Here is a 20,076-nt window from a genome sequence, read left to right as displayed (position 1 = left end):
TATAATTTTTAATTTTCACAAAAAAGGTATCTCTCAGAAAAACCCAGACAGACCCCTGAAGTATTCTTTAAATTCTCTATTTCATCTAGTCTTTAAATTTTAATCATGCATTTGTTTCAAAATGGTTGCTATGCATTCAAAGCCATGTATTATAATGAAAAATTATTTTAGTTAGAGCTTGAGCTTCTAAAATATTGTTACAATATAGTTTTAATATTAAGTTAATTTGATTAAACATTTATAATTTTTATTAATCATAAATTAAAGTTCTTACAGCGTATTTGAATAAAAATCAAAAAAATCTGATTTAAATCAAAAAAATCCGATTTAAATCAAAAAAATCTGATTCTTTTGATTTTTTTTAAAAAAATCAAAAAAATCACGAACCCTGTTTAAAAGATAATTTGCTCTAGAGATGATGTTTTTTCTTTCATTTTTTTTAAAGAACACCATGATTTTTAAAGAGCATGAAAATAACATTTTATCTTTCAATAAAATATGACTGTGAGGGGGGGGGGGTTTGTTACAAATTCAGATATTTGGAACACCATGAAATTGGGGGGAGGGGGTACATTCCGTTTTAAAAATAAGATTCATTGATGACCTAAATCCATGACTTTTCATGATTTTTTTAAAAAAATAGCAAAAATTATGACATTTTATGACAAATTTTGTTCAATACCAAAATTCATGATTTTTCATGACTTTCCAGGTGTGCGGATACCCTGAATTCAATAAAATACAGATTAATCAAAAGAAAATGTATGTTTATACGTTTCATAGAGAAAAAAAAAACAGGAAGTAATTCTTACATCTATATCCTCCAGGAACTAAACTAATAGGTCGTATTCTAGTCTCATCACCAATTTCATATTCTTCAAAGCTGTCAGTATCATCGACATTAACATCAGAATCTTCGTCCTTCAAAAAAGAAAAAGATTTAGTTAAATCTATAGTCTGTCTACAACTACAAAAATTCGATTCTAATTCATTAGTATAAAACAAGTTAACTCAATTCCACACTGGTGTAAGAAATTAAGAGAATTTGCAAACTTGGTCTATTATCTCTAGAACTACTGGACTGATTTCAATAAAATTTGACATGTACATACATTGATACAATACAAAACAACCATTCCACAATTGTAATACACAGGCATGATCGTGCGAAACACTAGTTGGAGTCTGAAGGCATGAAATAGCGGTTGCTGAATAAACAAAAAAAAAGTTAATACGGTCGATAATACTTGCCCTACATTTGCAATGCCATCTGTACACACCTATTTTGATTTGAACGCGCCTTCTTCAGCTGATAGTAAACATCAAGCAATTCTCTTGCTATTTGTGACTGCATAATTGCCCTCATCACGCAACGTGTCGGCTTACATACACTCAACTGCTTTTTGCAACACAAGAGCAACTGCGAACTTAATACAGCTCTCACGATCAGCACTCAAAGCCTGGTGATCTTTATACAGCTCAGCATGAAACAGCAATAAATCAACTGGTGGTCATTGAATTCTATCACAGATAAAAATTTTGGTGGTCTACACTACTGTAGTGTGTCTACATTACAAAAATACAACTCCAACTCACCAGTCATATTAACTCTATTCTATGTTGGGATACCTTAAGATAGATGGCATAATTGATAACACCTTTCTTACATATCTATAAAGAACAATTTTATATTTACTTAATAATTTTAAAGGTACAGGACTAGAATGTCAACTGTAAAAGTTTTTGATATTCCAAGTCACTACTGTAAATAAAAGATGAAAATAGAAACATTTATCTTTTCCGCAAATAAAATAGTTTTAACTTGCTAAAAACTTTTTCATTTCTTGGAAAGGAAACTATGCGGAAATTAACATGTTTGCCTAAAAATAAAATAATAATACGGTAAGCTCGTAAAAATCTTCATATGATGCGTTATCACTAGTTTTACTATTTTTTCCCCTTCATATTGCAGTGATATCAAATACTAAAAACTCACTCCCTTTTTGAACTTGTCTGAACATTCAATATCTTATATTTTAGGGAAAACCCTGTCACAAGATATCAAACATCAAAAAGATAGCATATCAAAAAGTAGCAATGAAAAATATTACACATTACGATAATTAATAAACACGATATTGTGAGTGTTGATGAATTTTATTTGGAGAACGAAAAAATTGACAGATGCAAGAATAATAGGAATTAGTTAAATTGTAAAACTATTATAGATATTTTTTGACAATACATTGTGATATTTAAATTACTAGTTATAGAGACAATGGCAACAACTGAGAGAAACAGCAAATTTTATTTAAAAGAGGAATGAATAAATGAACCTGTATGCAGAAAGCCACATGCTTATTGATTTCTTCGGCTGTACCAGACATCCTTAAACTGCAGACGGGACATTTCACTTCGTTCTTTGCTCTCGCTGAATATCTTGCTACACGAGCTGAATGAGAAACATGCTTTATTAACAGGTGTGTGCAATACAACAATATTTGATGCAATAATTTTTACTCAATGAATTTTGCAGAAGTATACAAATTATATAGATTTTAACTAAAAGGTTAGTACCCAGTTTTCATACCAACTTTTAATTCTCTATACAACATAAGACGAATCTGGTCTAAAACTGTTATAAAAAAAAATATTTTTAAAGGACAAAAAGGAAAAAAAAAATCCTTAACTATCAAAGAAGTTCTAGCTGCATTAACACATAATTATCTAAAGTATTTATTCATACATTAATTATTTAATGTTCCATTTTGCTTAAAATAATCTCGAACACAGTAAATATGCTGCTTAATGTGCTTTAGTGAATAAACCTAATTTCCCCAATTAAAAGACAAGATTAGAATTGATCATTTTAAGAACTAAATAAAAGAGGCACATCAATAATTGTGAACTGACCCCTACAAAGTTTATTACTGCACCTGTTGAAAACAAGAAATAAGTGTACGACCCCTGAATTCATCACCATAAGAAATTGGAAATTAATTTATCTTCCATAATATAATAAGAAATGATCTGATTAGTGTATTTTTAATTGGCAGCTGCATCCTGTAAAGAAAAAAAAATGTAGATTTTTTTCCATTTCTGGAATTTTTTTTTTCTTAATAAAATATACAGTCAGACTTCTATTTAACGAACTTCCATTTTGCGAACTTCTCTATTTTGAGATTTATTTTTCGAGGAACTAAGAAAATTTTGGAAATTTCTTCATAAAATAACTTTGAAATAGCAAAGTGAATTTTCTATTTAACGTACTTTCCTTTGAGATCCACTTTCCCAAAAGATTTCAAACTTGTTAGCTCATTTTATGGGGGATATGACTTTGAATTGATTTTTGATGCCACTTAACTTTTAGAGAAAGCAGTAAAGTTCCTTTCCCTCGTTGTTTGCATTTCAAACGAAAAACTCAGACAAACTTAACGGATTTTATCTCTAGTAATTAAAGTTAAGAGCTCATGCAGTTATGTATATTTAAAATTACTTTTATTATAAATGCAACAATAATTTTATACACAAATTTAGTTTTTTTTTGTTAAAAATATTTGTAGCATGATAGTGCAACACTGGATAATGTTTTGTTCTTTTCTTGTTTCCTATGCAGATTTCTTTTAAGATTAAGATTTATAAAATAAATAGTAGATACTAGTTTTCAAGATAAAAGTATACCAATTGCTATTTTAACCATGTCCAGTGTTTACGAATTTAAAAACTCGTTTCGTGTTGTTTAAGTACGTCAACAGGTGATTTTCTGCATAATGAATTTTCCATATAACGAACTTATTAATCGGATTTAGCGACTTCGTTAAATAGAGGTCCGACTGTACATTAAAATAATGTTTATTTAATCGATTGTGTGCCTATATAGAGGGGGCGGTAAAAGTCTTGTTTGCATAAAGGGGCTGACGGGATGCCACTGAGGCCATAAGTTTGAAACTAACGCACAATTGGTGAACTATTGAACTATCAAATGTCACGTTTTTTATTAGCTTCTATTCAAATAAAATGACGTTAGAGGAGGAAAACCGAATCTTTTGATTCTTCAAATCTGCATTTTATTTGCATTTGTAGAAAATTGGATGTTCTGAACACAGACAAAAAAAAAAAAAAAAAAAAAAAAAAAAAAAAAAAAAATCATGACAAAAAGCTAAATAAAGATTCAGAAATAAAAACTGAAACCAATACAACTACGAACCTTGCGACGAGCAAGATTTCAGCAATTTCAAATACTTTTTTTTTTTTGCCATTTTCCGATGCATCTCTTACGTAATCAGAGTGCGTAGCCAGAATTTTACGCAAAAATAAGCACCTTTTAAGTATTTTTTAAACAATCAAAAATATTTTTAATCACTTTCTAAACAAAAATCATAATTAACATTTTCAAAAACTTTACATAATCATGATAAAATAACTAGTTTCTGATAAATAGTGCATAGAAAATTGTGAAAATCATGCATTTTTTTTTGTAATTTAGAATGACAATCGATAAGGCAAAGAAAAAAAAATCGATTTAAAAAAAAATAGAAAATTAAACACTTTTTACAAACCCCGAATAAAAAAAAGCACCTTTAAGGGCTTTTAAAATACCTAAATCAAAAATAAGCACTTTTTAAAAACGCTACGCACCCTGTCGTATCAATTAACGCTTGTAATTGGAGGATATTTAAAATAACAAGTCAGAGCAAAATTTGTCAAAAAATGAGTCACTAATAAAACGAAAAAATTCAAACAAAATGCTCTTCAAATGAAAAATATCTGTTGAAATTGATTTAAAAAAATTANTATCAATTAACGCTTGTAATTGGAGGATATTTAAAATAACAAGTCAGAGCAAAATTTGTCAAAAAATGAGTCACTAATAAAACGAAAAAATTCAAACAAAATGCTCTTCAAATGAAAAATATCTGTTGAAATTGATTTAAAAAAATTAAATATAAAATTAAAAAAATAATAAAATATGACCCAAAAAAAATGCTCTATAAAGGAAAAAAAAAAAAGCATTTATCATGAACACCTAGAAATGGACATCACCGGCGTGTGTGGGGGGAAGGAGGGATGGGGGGGGGAATTAGTGTCCTCCTCAATAAAATTCTTTAAAAGTCCACCTCAATATTTCAATAAAGAAAAATAAATAAATAAAAAAAATCATGAATCTTTATTGATTTAAATTCACCTCAATTCATTCAAATTAAAAACAAGATAGTTAAAAAAAAAAAAATCAGTTTGTGGATAAAATAATTTTTTTTCTTCCATAATTGTGAATTTAGAGAACTATTGTGACAGCGGATTTTAATTTTGTCCCCCTCAAAAACTGGATACCTACGACGTCCACGCGATCTTAGCCCTGAACACAAATAATAAAAAGATTGCTCTTTACATAATTTCTAATTTTCAAACTATTCCAATGACTTTATAATTATTATTTGATTTTCAATCTTTAACTTAACGTTACACTTTTAACTCTTCACGTTTTAATTTTTTCTTTTTCTCCAAATCCTACAATTAGTTCACACTCTCTATATATCTTGTTCAAATTTTCAATTGTTAATAAAATACTTTTAATTCATCCACACTTGATGTTAATACATTTTATTCAAATATTAATTCATTAAATAGGGATGAGCGAAAAACGAAATGTAATTTTTTGATGGGTTAAGCATTAGTCATTGTTTTAAACTTTACTATAAGCGATTCAGTTTTTTACATATTTCAGAAATAACATCCGTGATATTTTCCAACTTATAGCTCTATTTGAACAAATAGTTTATTGTGCACATTTAAATATTTAATTATTTTATATTCGCTGTGTCAGATAAATACAATAAAGAACATTACGTGGTAGCGCATGTGCTCCAAGTCACCATAAGCCATAAATTTTTTTCAAATATTAATTCATTCATTAAATTTAATTAAATTAATTTTAGTTTTATATGGGAGAAAAAATTGTAATTATTAAATAAAAATTAACTAAAATAAAATGTTTCTTTGTTGACCTAAGTAGGAATTGACTTCAAAATTTTCTTTTTTTATATTACAAGTACTTGCTAAAAAAAAACATTCACGTTACAATTATTATTTTTTCTTTGCAAAAATTAATATCATTGAACATTAGGCATTCCATAAAGTTTCTCTTGTTTTCCATTCAGACTCGCACAGCTGGCTGGCAAACGAGCAACTTCCAAATAAAGTTTTAAAAACTTTATATTGGATATAGGTTTTTCTGCAACTAAAAGAACTCCTTTTACCCACACAAATTATTTTTAGAAAGATTCAGTAATTCAGTCCAGATATTGTTTACATTAAGCGCAATCCTTTTTTTAAAAGAGAGAAATTAGAAGGGGAAAAAAATCGTCTGACATTCGAAATAAAGCAGACGATATTGCAATTTAAGAAAGAATAAAAAGAAAACAATTTCAATTTAAAAGCTCTCTCTTAGTTTGGAATCAAATTGAAAAGTTGCGGTTGGGATTGCACACGTGATTTTGTTATCGATCCGTTTTGTTATGCAATCAGCTGTGGCCAGAATTTATTTATTCAATTACGACTCTTCACGAGTTCTCTACCCTTCCCACCCCCACCCCAAAAAATGAATTTTTAAATGAATTATTGATTCACTACACTTTCTTGTAATAGAAGTGTATAGATTTTCTATTGCAGTTAACACTGGCTAACTAACTCTTTACCAGCTTGCAAGTAAAATTATGCAACTAAAAGCTTTTGTTCATAATTTTGCAAAAATTGTAAAAAAATATTTTTACACCATGAAAAGATTTTCCAAAATAAAATAAATTATAGTCGGACTTCTATTTAACGAACTTCCATTTTACGAATTTCTCTATTGGGTGAATTTTTTCGAGGAACAAAGAACATTTTAAAATAACCTCCAAATAGCGAAGTGAATTTTGTACTTAACGAACTTTTCTTTGAGATCCACTTTCCCTTTTTCTCGAAATATTTCAGAACATTTCAAACTTGTTAACGCATTTTATGGGGGAAATGAATTTGAAATGATTATCGTAGCGCTTTTTTAAAGTTGAAAATGTATGTAGCATGATAGTGTATGTAACACTGGATAATGTTATACTCTAATCTTGCTTTCCATGCAGATTTCTTCCATGGTTAAGATATATAAAATAAATAGAAGATACTAGTATACAAGATATAGATGTATCAATTGATATTTAATTATATCTAACGTTTATGAATTAAAAACCTGTTTTAAGTATTTCAAAAGGTGATTTTTTATTTAACGAATTTTCCATACAACGAACTTACTATCGGGGTTCAGCGACTTCATTAAATAGAGGTCCGACTATAATTAGATCTTAAATGAAATTTTGAAGAATAACTTTTAATTAAACATAAAAATATAATTAAAAAAAATCGTTAAAACTTGCGCAAGATATGGGTATTTAAAGTAATCCATTTATATTACGCCAGTGCAGAAAACATTTAATCATATTTGGTAATTTCTAAAAAAGGCCCCGATTTGAATATCTTGAAAACTTAAATAGTTTCTAGCAATTTTCTATGTTTGTTCCTAAGTTTTAGTCATATAGCATATGAACATAATAGTCAAAAATCTCGGAATTTTTTTTTTCTTCACTCACCATGAAAGGATTTTCTAAAATAAAATAAATTAATTAGATCTTACATAAAATAAATGAAATTTTGTAGAGTAGTTTTTAATTAAAAATAAAAATATCATTTAAAAAAAATAGTTAAAAATTGCGCAAGATATGGGTATTTAAAGTAATCCATTTACATTGCGCCAAAGCAGAAAACATTTAATCGTATTTGGTAACTTCTAAATAAAGTCCGGAGGATGATATTCCGTTAGAAGAACTTAAAAAAAATGAGGGTACAGCTAAAAGAGAACCACGAAATTAACGATGATGTACTAATGATTTTCTTTTTATTGATTCTAAAGCTGCATCCACAGAAACATTAACTGAATGCCATATTTTGGACAGTGTGAAAAATAAAAACAATACTGGAATAAATTGTGAGGAAGACGAAGACAGAAATGAACATCAAAAAGATCAAAAATCAGGAATCACCAAACCTTCGTATGATGAAATGTTAAAATCATTTGAAACAATTCGATACTAGATAACAATTTACAAGATAAAGGTGTATCAATTGCTATTTTAATTATGTCCTGTGTTTATGAATTTAAAAGCTGTTTTGTGTTTAAGAATTTCAAATGGTGATTTTCTATTTAACAAAGTTTCCATATAAGGAACTTTTTATCGGGATTTAGCAACTTCGTTATATAGAGGTCCGACTGTAATATGCGGGCTGTTCTAGGCCGCTGTATTGCAACAACATAGTTGAAATTTGGCATGCAGTAAGAGCCGTATAAGAACTTAAAATAAAGTTTTTTTTTTCCTTCGAATCTTTGATTTGTTTTAGAGTTTTAAGAAGAATTTTTTAATTTATTTGTTATTGCAATTTTAAGTTGTTTTTTAATGAATTTTTTCCTTCTGCATTACATATTAGTTTGGCGTCATATAAGACTTAAAAACTTAAAATTACGAAGTTGTGTTGAAAAAGTTCGAAGGGATTTCAAAAAAATAATAATAAAATAAATATACGATTCGATTGAAAGTTCTAGAATTATTAACTGTTGAACTTGTAGTTTCTTTCTTTTTTTTTTAAAATCGTATTGGTTCAAACGTTATTGACACTTTAAATGCTTTTTTTTTAAAAGATTTTTTTGCTTTAAATATTGACTATTTATCCATTGCTGAAGAAATTTTTTTTCTCTTACGAAATCTTTATTTTATAAGCCTTTGCTGGAGTAGATGTCTATCAAAAGTAGCAAAGACAGAACGGAGATATAGCATGATGCCAGATTTAAATCTTATTATTCATGGTAAAAAATTTAAAAATAAACAAGAATTTAATGAATAGCAATGAAAGATATTTACAGTCGAACCTCGATTTAACGAGTTCTCCGATTTAATGAATATTTTCTACGTCCCGACAAAAAGGGTGTTTAAATGCTCTCATTTAACGAATTTTTAGCGTTGATTTAACAAACAATCTCTGGGGAAAAAATTCGCACAAAAAACTTAAACTTCTTCGCACTTAAAATTTCGAATATTTCACACCCTAATTCAAGTGTGTAATTATGTATTAATTTTTAAAAGCAAGTAGCGTTAAAGAATTAAAATCATTTGAAAGTTGATATCCTAACGTATAATTTTTAAGCTCGTGGTAAACAATCATCACTTTCTTTCATTATCTGTATATCTAAGGGTATTTTTATACCATACTCTTTACACAAATTGATATTCGATTTAACGAACGGTCCCAATCAATTCGTTAAATCGTGGTTCAACTGTATTTGAATTGTCTCTTCACCGAGTGCTTCGGATTTATTTCTTCTTAATGAGTCTCACAATCTGTATCCCTCATTAACTAATATGTTCTCCCATTAACCTACAATCATTTTTCAAATTAAAAAGTTCCGCATTAAATATAACAATGGTGGAAAGAGAATCAATTACGGCGAACAAGGTCTCTTAATATCCAAGTTGGACTTCTATTTAACGAACTTCCATTCTGTGAATTTCTCTATTTTTTTTTCGAGGAACCTCCATATTCGGATATTTCTTCGTACAATAACTTCTATTTAACAAACTTTTCTTTGAGATTTACTTTCTCCTTCTCCAAAAATATTATAGAATATTTCAAACTTGTTAAAGCATTTTTATGGGGGAAATGACCTTGAAGTGATTTTCGAAGCCACTTTACTTTTAGAGAAAGCAGTAAAATCCTTTTTCTTTTTTGTTTGCATTTCAAACGAAAAATTCAGACAAAATTAAAGGATTTACGTTTGTGCGTTTAAAATTACTTTTATAAAAAATGCTGCTTAAATTTCATGCATAAATTTAGTTATTATTAGTTGAAAATGTAGCACGATAGTGTAAAACTAGATAATGTTTTGCTCTATTCTTGCTTTCCATGAAGATTTTTATTTTGTGGTTAAAATTTATAAAATAAATAGTAGATACTAGTTTACAAGATAAAGGTGTAAACATTGCTACTTTAATTAAGTCGAGAGTTTATGAATTTAAAACCGGTTTTGCACTGTTTAAGTATTTCAAAAGGTGATTTTCTACTTAACGAATTTTCCATATAGCGAGGTTATAATCGGGATTCAGCGACTTCGTTAAATTGTTGCAACAAACTTCTAGAGGAAGAAGGGCACATCATAAGGATTAAGAATTACCAAGGAAATTATGACCTGAAATGTCATCTTACACCGCTAGGGGCGTTTTAGCTACTATTCCAAGAGAATATTAAGCCGAGTGGGAGTGACAATGGGATACAAACTAAGAGATCTGGAACAATTAACCTCCAGATAAAAATGTTGGCAAAACATGGAATAAAGCATTTTCCAGTTTAATTGTATTAATAAAATATTTTCCTAACAATTTTATTTCATTTTGAGAAGGGGATTCCAAGCAGTAAGTGACACAGCACTGTTTACTTAAGGTGATGGTAGCAAGGTAGAAAAGTTATTGCCTTTTTGATTCTTTTTTCACCTCTCTAAGCTTTAAGAACTAATTTAAAATGAATGCATGATAAATTTTACATTTATTGCTTAGTTTGAACTCTGATTAACATAATAAATATTTAAATTTTCTTCAGTTTTAAGATAACTTATATTTCAGTTTAAAAAAATAATTTTGTATTAAGTATTGTATATTATGTCTTGTAGAACAATGCTTAAATTTATTTTAATTTAAAGCAAACAAAATAAAAATTTATAATCAACCAGTATTCTCTAAAAAATATTTCACTTTTCATTCATAAGAATTGAAATGAAAGTTAAGTATTAATTTTTATAGAATAAAACTACAATTCATAAATAATTCCAGAAGGAAAATAATACCTTAATGTATGCAATTATGGAGACTTTTGTATTCGATATTAGGTGATAATTTACCATATTTTATTTTTAAAAAAAATCTGATTCTGTTTAATGATGGAAAAAAGTATTATTATTTTGTGATTGTGTCACATTACAATATTCATTTTCAATGAATATTTTTATACGATATTCTAAAGGATGTTGAAAGTTTTGATTTTATGAACATTTTTAAAAACTTTTTAATCAAGTTTTTTCTTCCTCTTCTAAACTTCAGATAAGATATATTCGAAAATATTCAAGAAAATGAAGAAAAACTAAATTTATTCTTTAATCTCAAAACACAGCAGGCAGATAATTTAAAGTGCATCCATCTTTTGATCAATGTGCGAACTATAAATTCTTCCAATAAAATTATATTAACATTAGATTTGCATATTTAGTTTAGTTTGAGCACAATAAGACACACAGACTTCAATAGCAGAAATATAAAAATTTATTTCAATTACAAAAATAATTTTTTCTCATTAAATTCAGCATTACAACACCCCCCTCCACCTTTTGCACTTGCAATGCTTAGCATGTTAAAATAAAAGTGAAACAGATTGCACGTTAAAATAAAAATGTAACAGATTCGAACAGCATGTGACGCCAAAGCTCGGCATCCTATGGTGCATTCAAACCAACTCACAAATTAGCCAATCAGGAGATAATCACTTGCCACTAATTTTCAGCTATGCAAAACAGTCCTAACTAACCACCTTTTTAGAGAACTGGTCAGAACTTCTAAGTTTTCTGCATGAACCATAGTACATTCAGCCCATACTATTAGTTTCATATTTTAAAAATTAATGCCATATTACTCTGCTTAGAAATGTTACACAGAGGTGTTTATACATGAATTAAAGGGCAAATTTAAAAAGCAGAGTTAGCTGCTTTATCACCATCCAGCAATGACTGCCAAGAAAATTCCCTAATTTTCTCTATGTTAGCCAATAATAAATCAGAAAGAAACAGTTTGACCACAAGAGCATAAAAACAATTGAGTAATTTTGATATTGTTCAGTAGTTAACACTTTCGTTGTTGAAAACCATAGTTGTCAATAATGTGTGTCTTGTTAATTTTTCTAAAATAATCCTTATTTTGTATGACTCTTTATAGGAGAGTCATAATGCTGTCAATATTGTCCCTCTAAAGATAGCATGGAATCTTTGTTACAAATAAAACACGTTATAAAGTTGATCCATAACTCGAAGAACACTTTCTCGCAACTCTGATTGGTTTAGAGAGAATAGGAGTAGAATGAGAGTGTCTTTCTAGATCAAGAGGCCAAACTTAATCAAGAACTGTACCAAAGGAATATCCTAGAGTCCTTGGTTTTTTCTGTGGCCCCAGCAACACTACAACAATACAAACTGAGTATTTCATCAGGACTACGCTGCGACTCGTTAAGTAAAAACAACACAGAAGTAGTCTAAGAATACTTTCTAAATTTCATCACATTCACAGAATGGCCACCTAATTCACCGACAATCACACAAACTATAATATAGCGGTCGATTTTGGAGGTCTTGATAGCTGCTTGAGACCATAATATATGGGAGTATAATTGTTTCTCATTAAAAATAAATAAAGTGTATACTGATGTATATTTTATGAAAGAGAATATTAACTACATAATTTTTATTTTATAGTTAGTATAAAAATATTTTAAAAGTTATGTTTTACTCCTCTTAATCTTTTAACGTGGGCTCGAAAAGAAGACATTGAGGTCTTCTGAGGGGCCACTTTTTGCCACTGGGAGAGTGAAGTATGATAGGGAACAGCAGATTGTAAAAACAAAGCAAGCAACGAGCATTAAACAATTTTATCCTCCCACTGTTTTTCTTAACTTCATTTGCAAACTCTTAGACCAGCGTAGTTAGGGATAATATGAGGGTCACTAGAGGAGACTTCTCACCCTTTTAGGAAACAAGAAAAGCACGGGAATTCTTCTTCAGTTGTTGCGTTAGATTCCGCATTAGAAGAAAAAGAAAAAACATTCCACATACCATCTCTTCATAAACAAACTGCCTGTTTTGTGTTCTAACAATTTATACACGTTTCGGCATTCATTCAAGGGACACTATTTCGTTCTTGTTGTTTTCAAGTTTAGCAAAATAGTATTCAAATTAAAAACAATTTTTTAATGTTCATAAATATATTAAGATAAATACTAAAATAAATCAGCAATAAAAAATAGCTTTTTATTTTCTGCTGTTATATTTACAATGATTTCAGCAAAAACAAAATCTTAATTTTAAAACCTTAATTTAAAGAATATTTAAGTTTTAATAATTATAATTATTATTCTCTTTAATATGAATAACTATTTAATACATTCTTATAAAAGTATTTTTAATTTTAGAAAATTTCTTAAACAATTTACAATTAATTTCAAGCAAAATTCTTTTACAAGAAGCCTTTTAACTACTGCAATGCCACCATAGGCATTACATATTTCCTAGCTTTAATTTCTATTCTTTTTAATCATTCTTAATCGAATTTTAATTAAATTAAACCAATTATCTAATTTTATTACATTTTATAAAAAGCGAGTATAAAATATTTGATTCCTTTCTTAACAATTAATGTAACGGTTAACTTTCTATTTCAATACTAATTTAAGACTCATCAATTCACTGTTGCGACTAAATCGAAAACAAAAACCCATTTATAACCCTATATTTCTTACCACAAAAATGTTTCAGTCACATAGTTATACTAATTCTGTCTTTATGGCAATTTGCTTTTGCCAATTATTTTTAAATTTAATATTGATTATGGGAGGTTGGCTTTATTTTTGACGATGTTATCTAACGATAAATCGTCAACACTGGATCTCTTCCTATGTTCCTAACTGATTAATTGACTTTCAATTATTGAGAATTGGACTGGGGGGCCTTTGGGCCTCAGTTCCAACCGTTGAATAGACAATCTTAACAGAAATTCTCTCGATGTTAAGAAAGTGATTTTCTGGATCCTTTTAAGAGAATTCTTTATTTTTATGTTTGAATGTGTCCATATTGTGACGCTTATCGTCACTCAAAATTAGAAGCACGAGAAAGGGCCAAAATTAGATTTCTAGAACATCTCAAAGTCCTCGATCAAATAAAACTACTGTGGGAAATCTCAATTAGCAAATAATAACTTAAATACGAATAGAATAATTCAATAGGTTAAAATCTTACAATGTCATGGAACATCATGGAACTAACTCGAAAACAACAATAACTTTTGAACTCATTATTTAAAAAATAATTTTCTATGTTTATTTTTAAAGTGGTGTTTCTACATTCTGAAATATTTATGATTTCACTTAACTAAGGATCACTCATTTGGGAGTTTTTAATGGTTTCAATGTATGTAATGGTTTCCGGTACATCTGGTGTTATACAGGGTGCGTAGCCAAATTATTCAACAAAAAATAAGTACCTTTTAAGCACTTTTCAAGCACTGTAAAAAAATCACAATTAGGTAAGATTGGAAAGTTTTTGACAATTGATGATTTTACCTGGTTTTAAGCGTCATGTCAAAAAAAATATAAATAAATAAAACTTTCGGCATTGTTTTTGACAATTGTCAAAATTTTTTAATCATGTAAATGGAATGGCATTTTCATACCCATAGCTGCCAACACTGATAGGAAAAAATCCAGTAGATNTTTAATCATGTAAATGGAATGGCATTTTCATACCCTACGGACTGACGATACGTTGAAATAGATTAAGGTTGAATTAATTGTGGAAACAATGAATAATATAATGTTAACAGAGTTTTCTGCATGATTCTTAGCAAAAATCAACATGGTGAAGGAAAATCTCATTTTAGAAAAGGGAAAATTAANAATTATTAATTAACAAAGGAAAGCAAGCTAAATATTAACTTTCAAACGGAAATAAAAGCTGATCATTAAAGTAAGCTATGCAATTATTAAACAAATTATCAACGGATAACTAAAAAACAAATATATAGAAAACAAATTGACAAAGGATAACTAACAAAAAAATAAGCTAACAATTAATAATTAGCAACAAGACTAGTTAACAAGAAATCACAAGAAAATAACAGTTAATGTAAAAAAATAACAGTTAATAGCTATAGAAAACAAGCTAACAATTAATAACTCGCAAAAAAATAAAATAATAACTGTTACTAACTAATAAGAGATTAGTTGAAAGAAATAACTATTCCCTTAATAAACGTGCTTTTGTAGTACATATTATTTTATTTCACAATCAAAATTATGATCGCAATCTATTTAACACAGTGTATTATACGTAAGTTAACAACTTTTAATCTAATTGTTTTCACTGTGTGCCGTCAAATTTCTAAATCGTTAAAAGTGTGCCGCAACAAAAAAAAGGTTGAGAATCACTGCTCTAGACAGATACCAAAATTAAACCATATATAAACTTAGTAAGTCTCTCTCTCCACCTACTCTAAAAACATATTAAGCACTAACGTTATAATGCTAAGTTGGTTTCATTGTAAATAAAATATTATCTGTTTAAATTTAAGAGACGAGTAAATTTTCCTTTATTTAATTTAATTATAATAACTATATGGTACGGCCCACAAGCGCCACAATATTCTATTTAATATTTACTTAATAAATAAAATTTTTCCTAAATCATATCCAAAATTAAGATGCATCTGAAACGGCCAAAAATATGCTAAAAACTACAATGAAGCCACCTGAACTATCCACTAAATTGAACTGACCATCACTCCTATCATAACCACATGCTTACTTAAAGAGGAATTTAAAATTTTATAAAATATCATGGCTCTACGATAAGTCAAAGCTATAATAGAAGGGATTTAAGTTATACTAGAAAACACAAAATGTAAGCTCATTGTTCATTACAGAAAATTACAGCAAACTAAATTTTTATCTCCTTTTATTGTATTTTGCATTTCATGTTTTTAACTAAAAATGAAAAATAAAGCACAAATTAAAAGGTGAAATTCTCAGAGGAAAACGAAAATTTTTTTCCAGGTATAATCATAAAATAAACAGTTCAATAATGTTCATGTAATAGTTATTCATGTAAAAGAGCTGTAAGTTTTAACGTTCACAATATTATTTATAAGACTTTATAGAAACTGAAACTCAGCGTCAAATTATACTATTGCACGAGGAAAAAAACCACTAAAATAGTCACAAGAAATCATGGTTATTATCAGGGGTCTGTCCAGATATTTTGTGAAAGGTCCTGTTTTTGTAAAATTGTGAAAAAACTACTCATAATTTGTGAATATAAAATAAGTGTTAAGTCACATTCTTTCAACCAGCGTCCTGCTGTTGTGAATTTGTGCAAATAGGGTCCTGTTATTGCAAAAATTGCCAAAAACCTTTTCGAGAAGTTTTTAAATTGTAAATAGATACAAGATTCTGCTCAACAATTGCTGCTACTAAATTCGAGATGCAACATACAAATATTTGGTATTTGGCCAACACAGAATATTCATTTTGGACAAATAATAAAAACAAAATCACTCACATTTTTAATATTTTCAATTGACAAATATTTTAAATAACACAACTTAGTTATGTATCACTTTTAATGTGTTACGCATTAAGTAAACTTAAACAATCCTTAAATTTATATTCTTATTCTGATTATTCTTAAAATAAAATTGCCAGAAATTAATTTTTAATTACATAAGATTCTATTAATTAATTTTATGAATAAATATAAATAGATCAATTATATATTAACAAAAAAAATATCATTTAATAAGAAAGTGCACACAATGTTTGAAATAGTAGAAATATTTTCTTTGAATACTACATTTGGAATTTAAACTTAGGGAAACTTAGTTCGTTTCGAACTGCCTTTCTTTGTTTTTGCGGGAAAGGTTTATTCGATTAACAAAACAATAATGAAGATAAACAAATTTGTGAGGGGTCTGATTAAAAGATAAATTATTTTGTGGAGGGTCCGTTTTTATAGAAATATATTTTGTGAAGGGTCCGTCAATGGATCAAATTTCCTCTAAACAGACCCCTAAATGATGCTACCTGAACTAACCACTAAATTGAACTGATCATCACTCCTATCATAACCACATTATTACTTTAAAAGGAATTTAAAATTTCATAAAATGTCATGGTTTTACAATGAGTCAAATCTATAATAGAAGGGATTTAAGTTTTCACGGATACAAGAAAACACAAAACGTAAGCTCATTGCTTATTATAGAAAATTACAGCAAATTAAATTTTTATCTCTTTTTATTGTATTTTGTATTTCATGCTTTTAACTAAAAATGAAAAAAAAAGCACAAATAAAAAGGTAAAATTTTTTGAGGAAAACAAAAACAAAAAAATTTTTCTTCACGTATAGAGTTATTGAAGTAAAACAGTTTTACAAGTTTTAACGTTCACAATATTATTTAGAGACTTTATAGAAACTGAAACTCAAGAGTCAAATTATACTATTGCATGAGGGGAAAAAAAAACACTAAAATAATCACAAGAAATCATGATTATATAAGAGTAAAAGAAATAAAATAAAATAACACATGCACACACACATATTACTTAATAACCATTTTATCAAGTTTTTCCTATGAAACTTCATCGCCAATATATAGCTTATCATGGTTGAGGATTTTAGGTGTTTTAATCTCCACTTATAGATAGATAGATATAAAATTAATGCATTTTTCCTCGGAAATATACAACCTACATATTTAAAATTCACGTACTTTTTTTTAACAAGAAAAGAAATACTAAAAATAATATTTATTGATTTCGTTTATTTAACAGTTTACTTTGATATTCATTTCAATTTAAAAATATTTTACTTTTGAAAATGTTTTTCTACTTATATTATTTACGTATAATTAAAAATTCTATACATTAAAATCAAAATATAATAAAGGACCTAAATCTTTAAAAAAATTCATCTACACAAAAAAATTAGCAAAAGTACAACAGACTAAAAAAAAATGGAAGGCAAATGAACGAAATTTGGATTCTCAAAAGTAGATCTAAAACAATAAAGCACACCCCACTGTAACTTTATCCTCTATTTTAACTGTGGAGAAGATTTCTTCCTTCATTTTTAAGTTGGTTGGTAGTGCCACAAACCCATTCTAAACTTATGACAACTGTTATCACAGCCAATGAGGAAAGGTTATATGTGCCACACTTATTGAAGAATCATCCTTTAATGCCTGATGACACTATCTTTAAATATTAAATTATTCTCTAAATATTAACTTTGAACCAGGAAAATCTGTTCAATTTTGGCATTAATTTGTACATATGTTGTGTGATTTCAACTGCACATTAAAATTCTACACCAAATTTTTGATTACCATATTTTTGACCAATTAACATATTTTAGATAACAGTAAATTAAAAAAAAAAAAAAAAATTAAAAGATACTTGTTGATATATTATTTCAGAGTAAAGCAAAATGCTGTTACGCTACATTTTAATCCTATAATATGCTGGCACCTAAAAATCAGTCCTTGCTCATAGAAATTTTAACTTTAGCAGACTCATGATGTATAGTATTTATCTAAATATATTTGAACACAACATTTATTACACAAATGTATCCGTGAATGACCAAAATCAAGAGAATGTCGACTTCCGCCGCAGAATGTTGACAATCGCTTTAGTGAATGCCTGAAATATTTGTTATATCCGATTTGACATTAATTTATTCATTGATATTATTATATTTATTTGATTTTTCAATATCCACTGAGGATAGATTAGGAGAAACATCAGTGTTTTAAGTACTGGTTAAATGCATACGAGGCAGTGGCACTTAAGAAAACATCATTATAGGGTACTACTTTGGGCAGTGCCATTTAACTAGACCCCCTGTGGCAGAAATTTTTTTGGCTTTCTGTGACAAACCTCTCTTTCTGCAAGGTACTCTTAATAATAACTAATATACACGTTATTAATTAAATTTAAAGTAACAGAAACACATTTACAACAACAACAAAAAAACTATTTAAATAAAAAAAAAATTGTGTATTTTTTTTTAAAATGACGATGTAATATTTTTTATTCTAATATCATGGGCGATGTTCTCAATTTTCGCAAGAGGAAAACACATTAAACGGTTTTTGTTTTCGCATTTCTTAAATCCTAATCACATAAAACAGAAGTTACAAATAGTTAAATCTGTGAAAGAAAACCAATTTTTTTTTCATTTATACTCGTCCCAAATACGAATAATAAAAATCAATAGTATTTCTTCCCCTCTGAAACGTGAAAAATAAATCTTTTGAATATAATTATGGAGAGAAAGATTTTTTCAAACATTTCCGCAGTAAAGAAGTTTTTTACTTCAATATTCTTTATTTTACATTCTTCTCAAAATAAGAATAGAAAAATTACGAAAATTTATTTCTCCTATGATACATGAAAAAGGCATTTTTTAAATATAATTTTAGAGAAAAAAAATTTCAAAAATTTTTGCAGAAAAGGAAAATAAAATTTTACGTTTTCTAAAAATAAAATTCCTTCTGCAAGAACTCAACAACGTTCAGCGACAATGTCGCTGCGATTCTGCCTGGTATATATTTTGGAAATTTACCAAAGCAACTATGTGATTTTCACCATTCATTGGTCTACAACCAACAATTTTGGTCATTCACAGTAACACATACATATTTTACAAGCAAAAAAACTTCAAGCATGAAAACACTGGTTTGTTAAATCTTAATACTGAAATATTTTGTACACCGGATGAGATAGCTATTATAATCAATAGAATATGAATACCATGCTTTAGTAAAAGAAGTCATAAAATAAATATTGTAAAAGTAGAAATTAATAAATACCAGTTAAGCGTTGCTCTCTATTTTTCCTGACCAGGTCAAAGGCCTAAAAACATATAATATAAATTAGAGTTTATAAGAAACACTCAAGAAAGAATTTCTGTAATTCTAGCAGAGGTAAAACACATTATTTTAGCAATTGTATTTATTTGTAAGGATAATCTAAATTTATAAGAAATTATATTATCGTCATATGACTTTAAAAAAAATTACAGTGAATTTTTTGGCTCTCTAGCTTTGATAAATTCAAACACAATATCTATGATTACATTTCTTTCATATGCATAGCTGGATATAATATTGTACAATTGCTAAAATATTACAT

General features: G+C 28.0%; 1 protein-coding gene across 1 annotated transcript in view; it reads right to left on the bottom strand.

Moving 5' to 3' along the window:
• Positions 1 to 20,076, bottom strand: part of LOC107451064 (E3 ubiquitin-protein ligase Rnf220) — a gene marked incomplete in the record, with an annotated part of 107,051 nt that overhangs the window by 75,399 nt on the left and 11,576 nt on the right. Inside the window, 3 exon segments of the mRNA XM_071186671.1 lie at positions 813 to 921; positions 2,337 to 2,452; positions 19,755 to 19,797. Of these exon segments, the coding sequence (XP_071042772.1) occupies positions 813 to 921; positions 2,337 to 2,452; positions 19,755 to 19,797 (268 nt within the window).

The sequence above is a fragment of the Parasteatoda tepidariorum genome, chromosome 1 (assembly GCF_043381705.1).
Source record: "Parasteatoda tepidariorum isolate YZ-2023 chromosome 1, CAS_Ptep_4.0, whole genome shotgun sequence".
In the NCBI taxonomy this organism is placed as follows: Eukaryota; Metazoa; Arthropoda; class Arachnida; order Araneae; family Theridiidae; genus Parasteatoda; species Parasteatoda tepidariorum.
The sequence above is the reverse complement of the archived record's forward strand: the minus strand, read 5'-3'. Positions and strand labels throughout refer to the sequence as shown.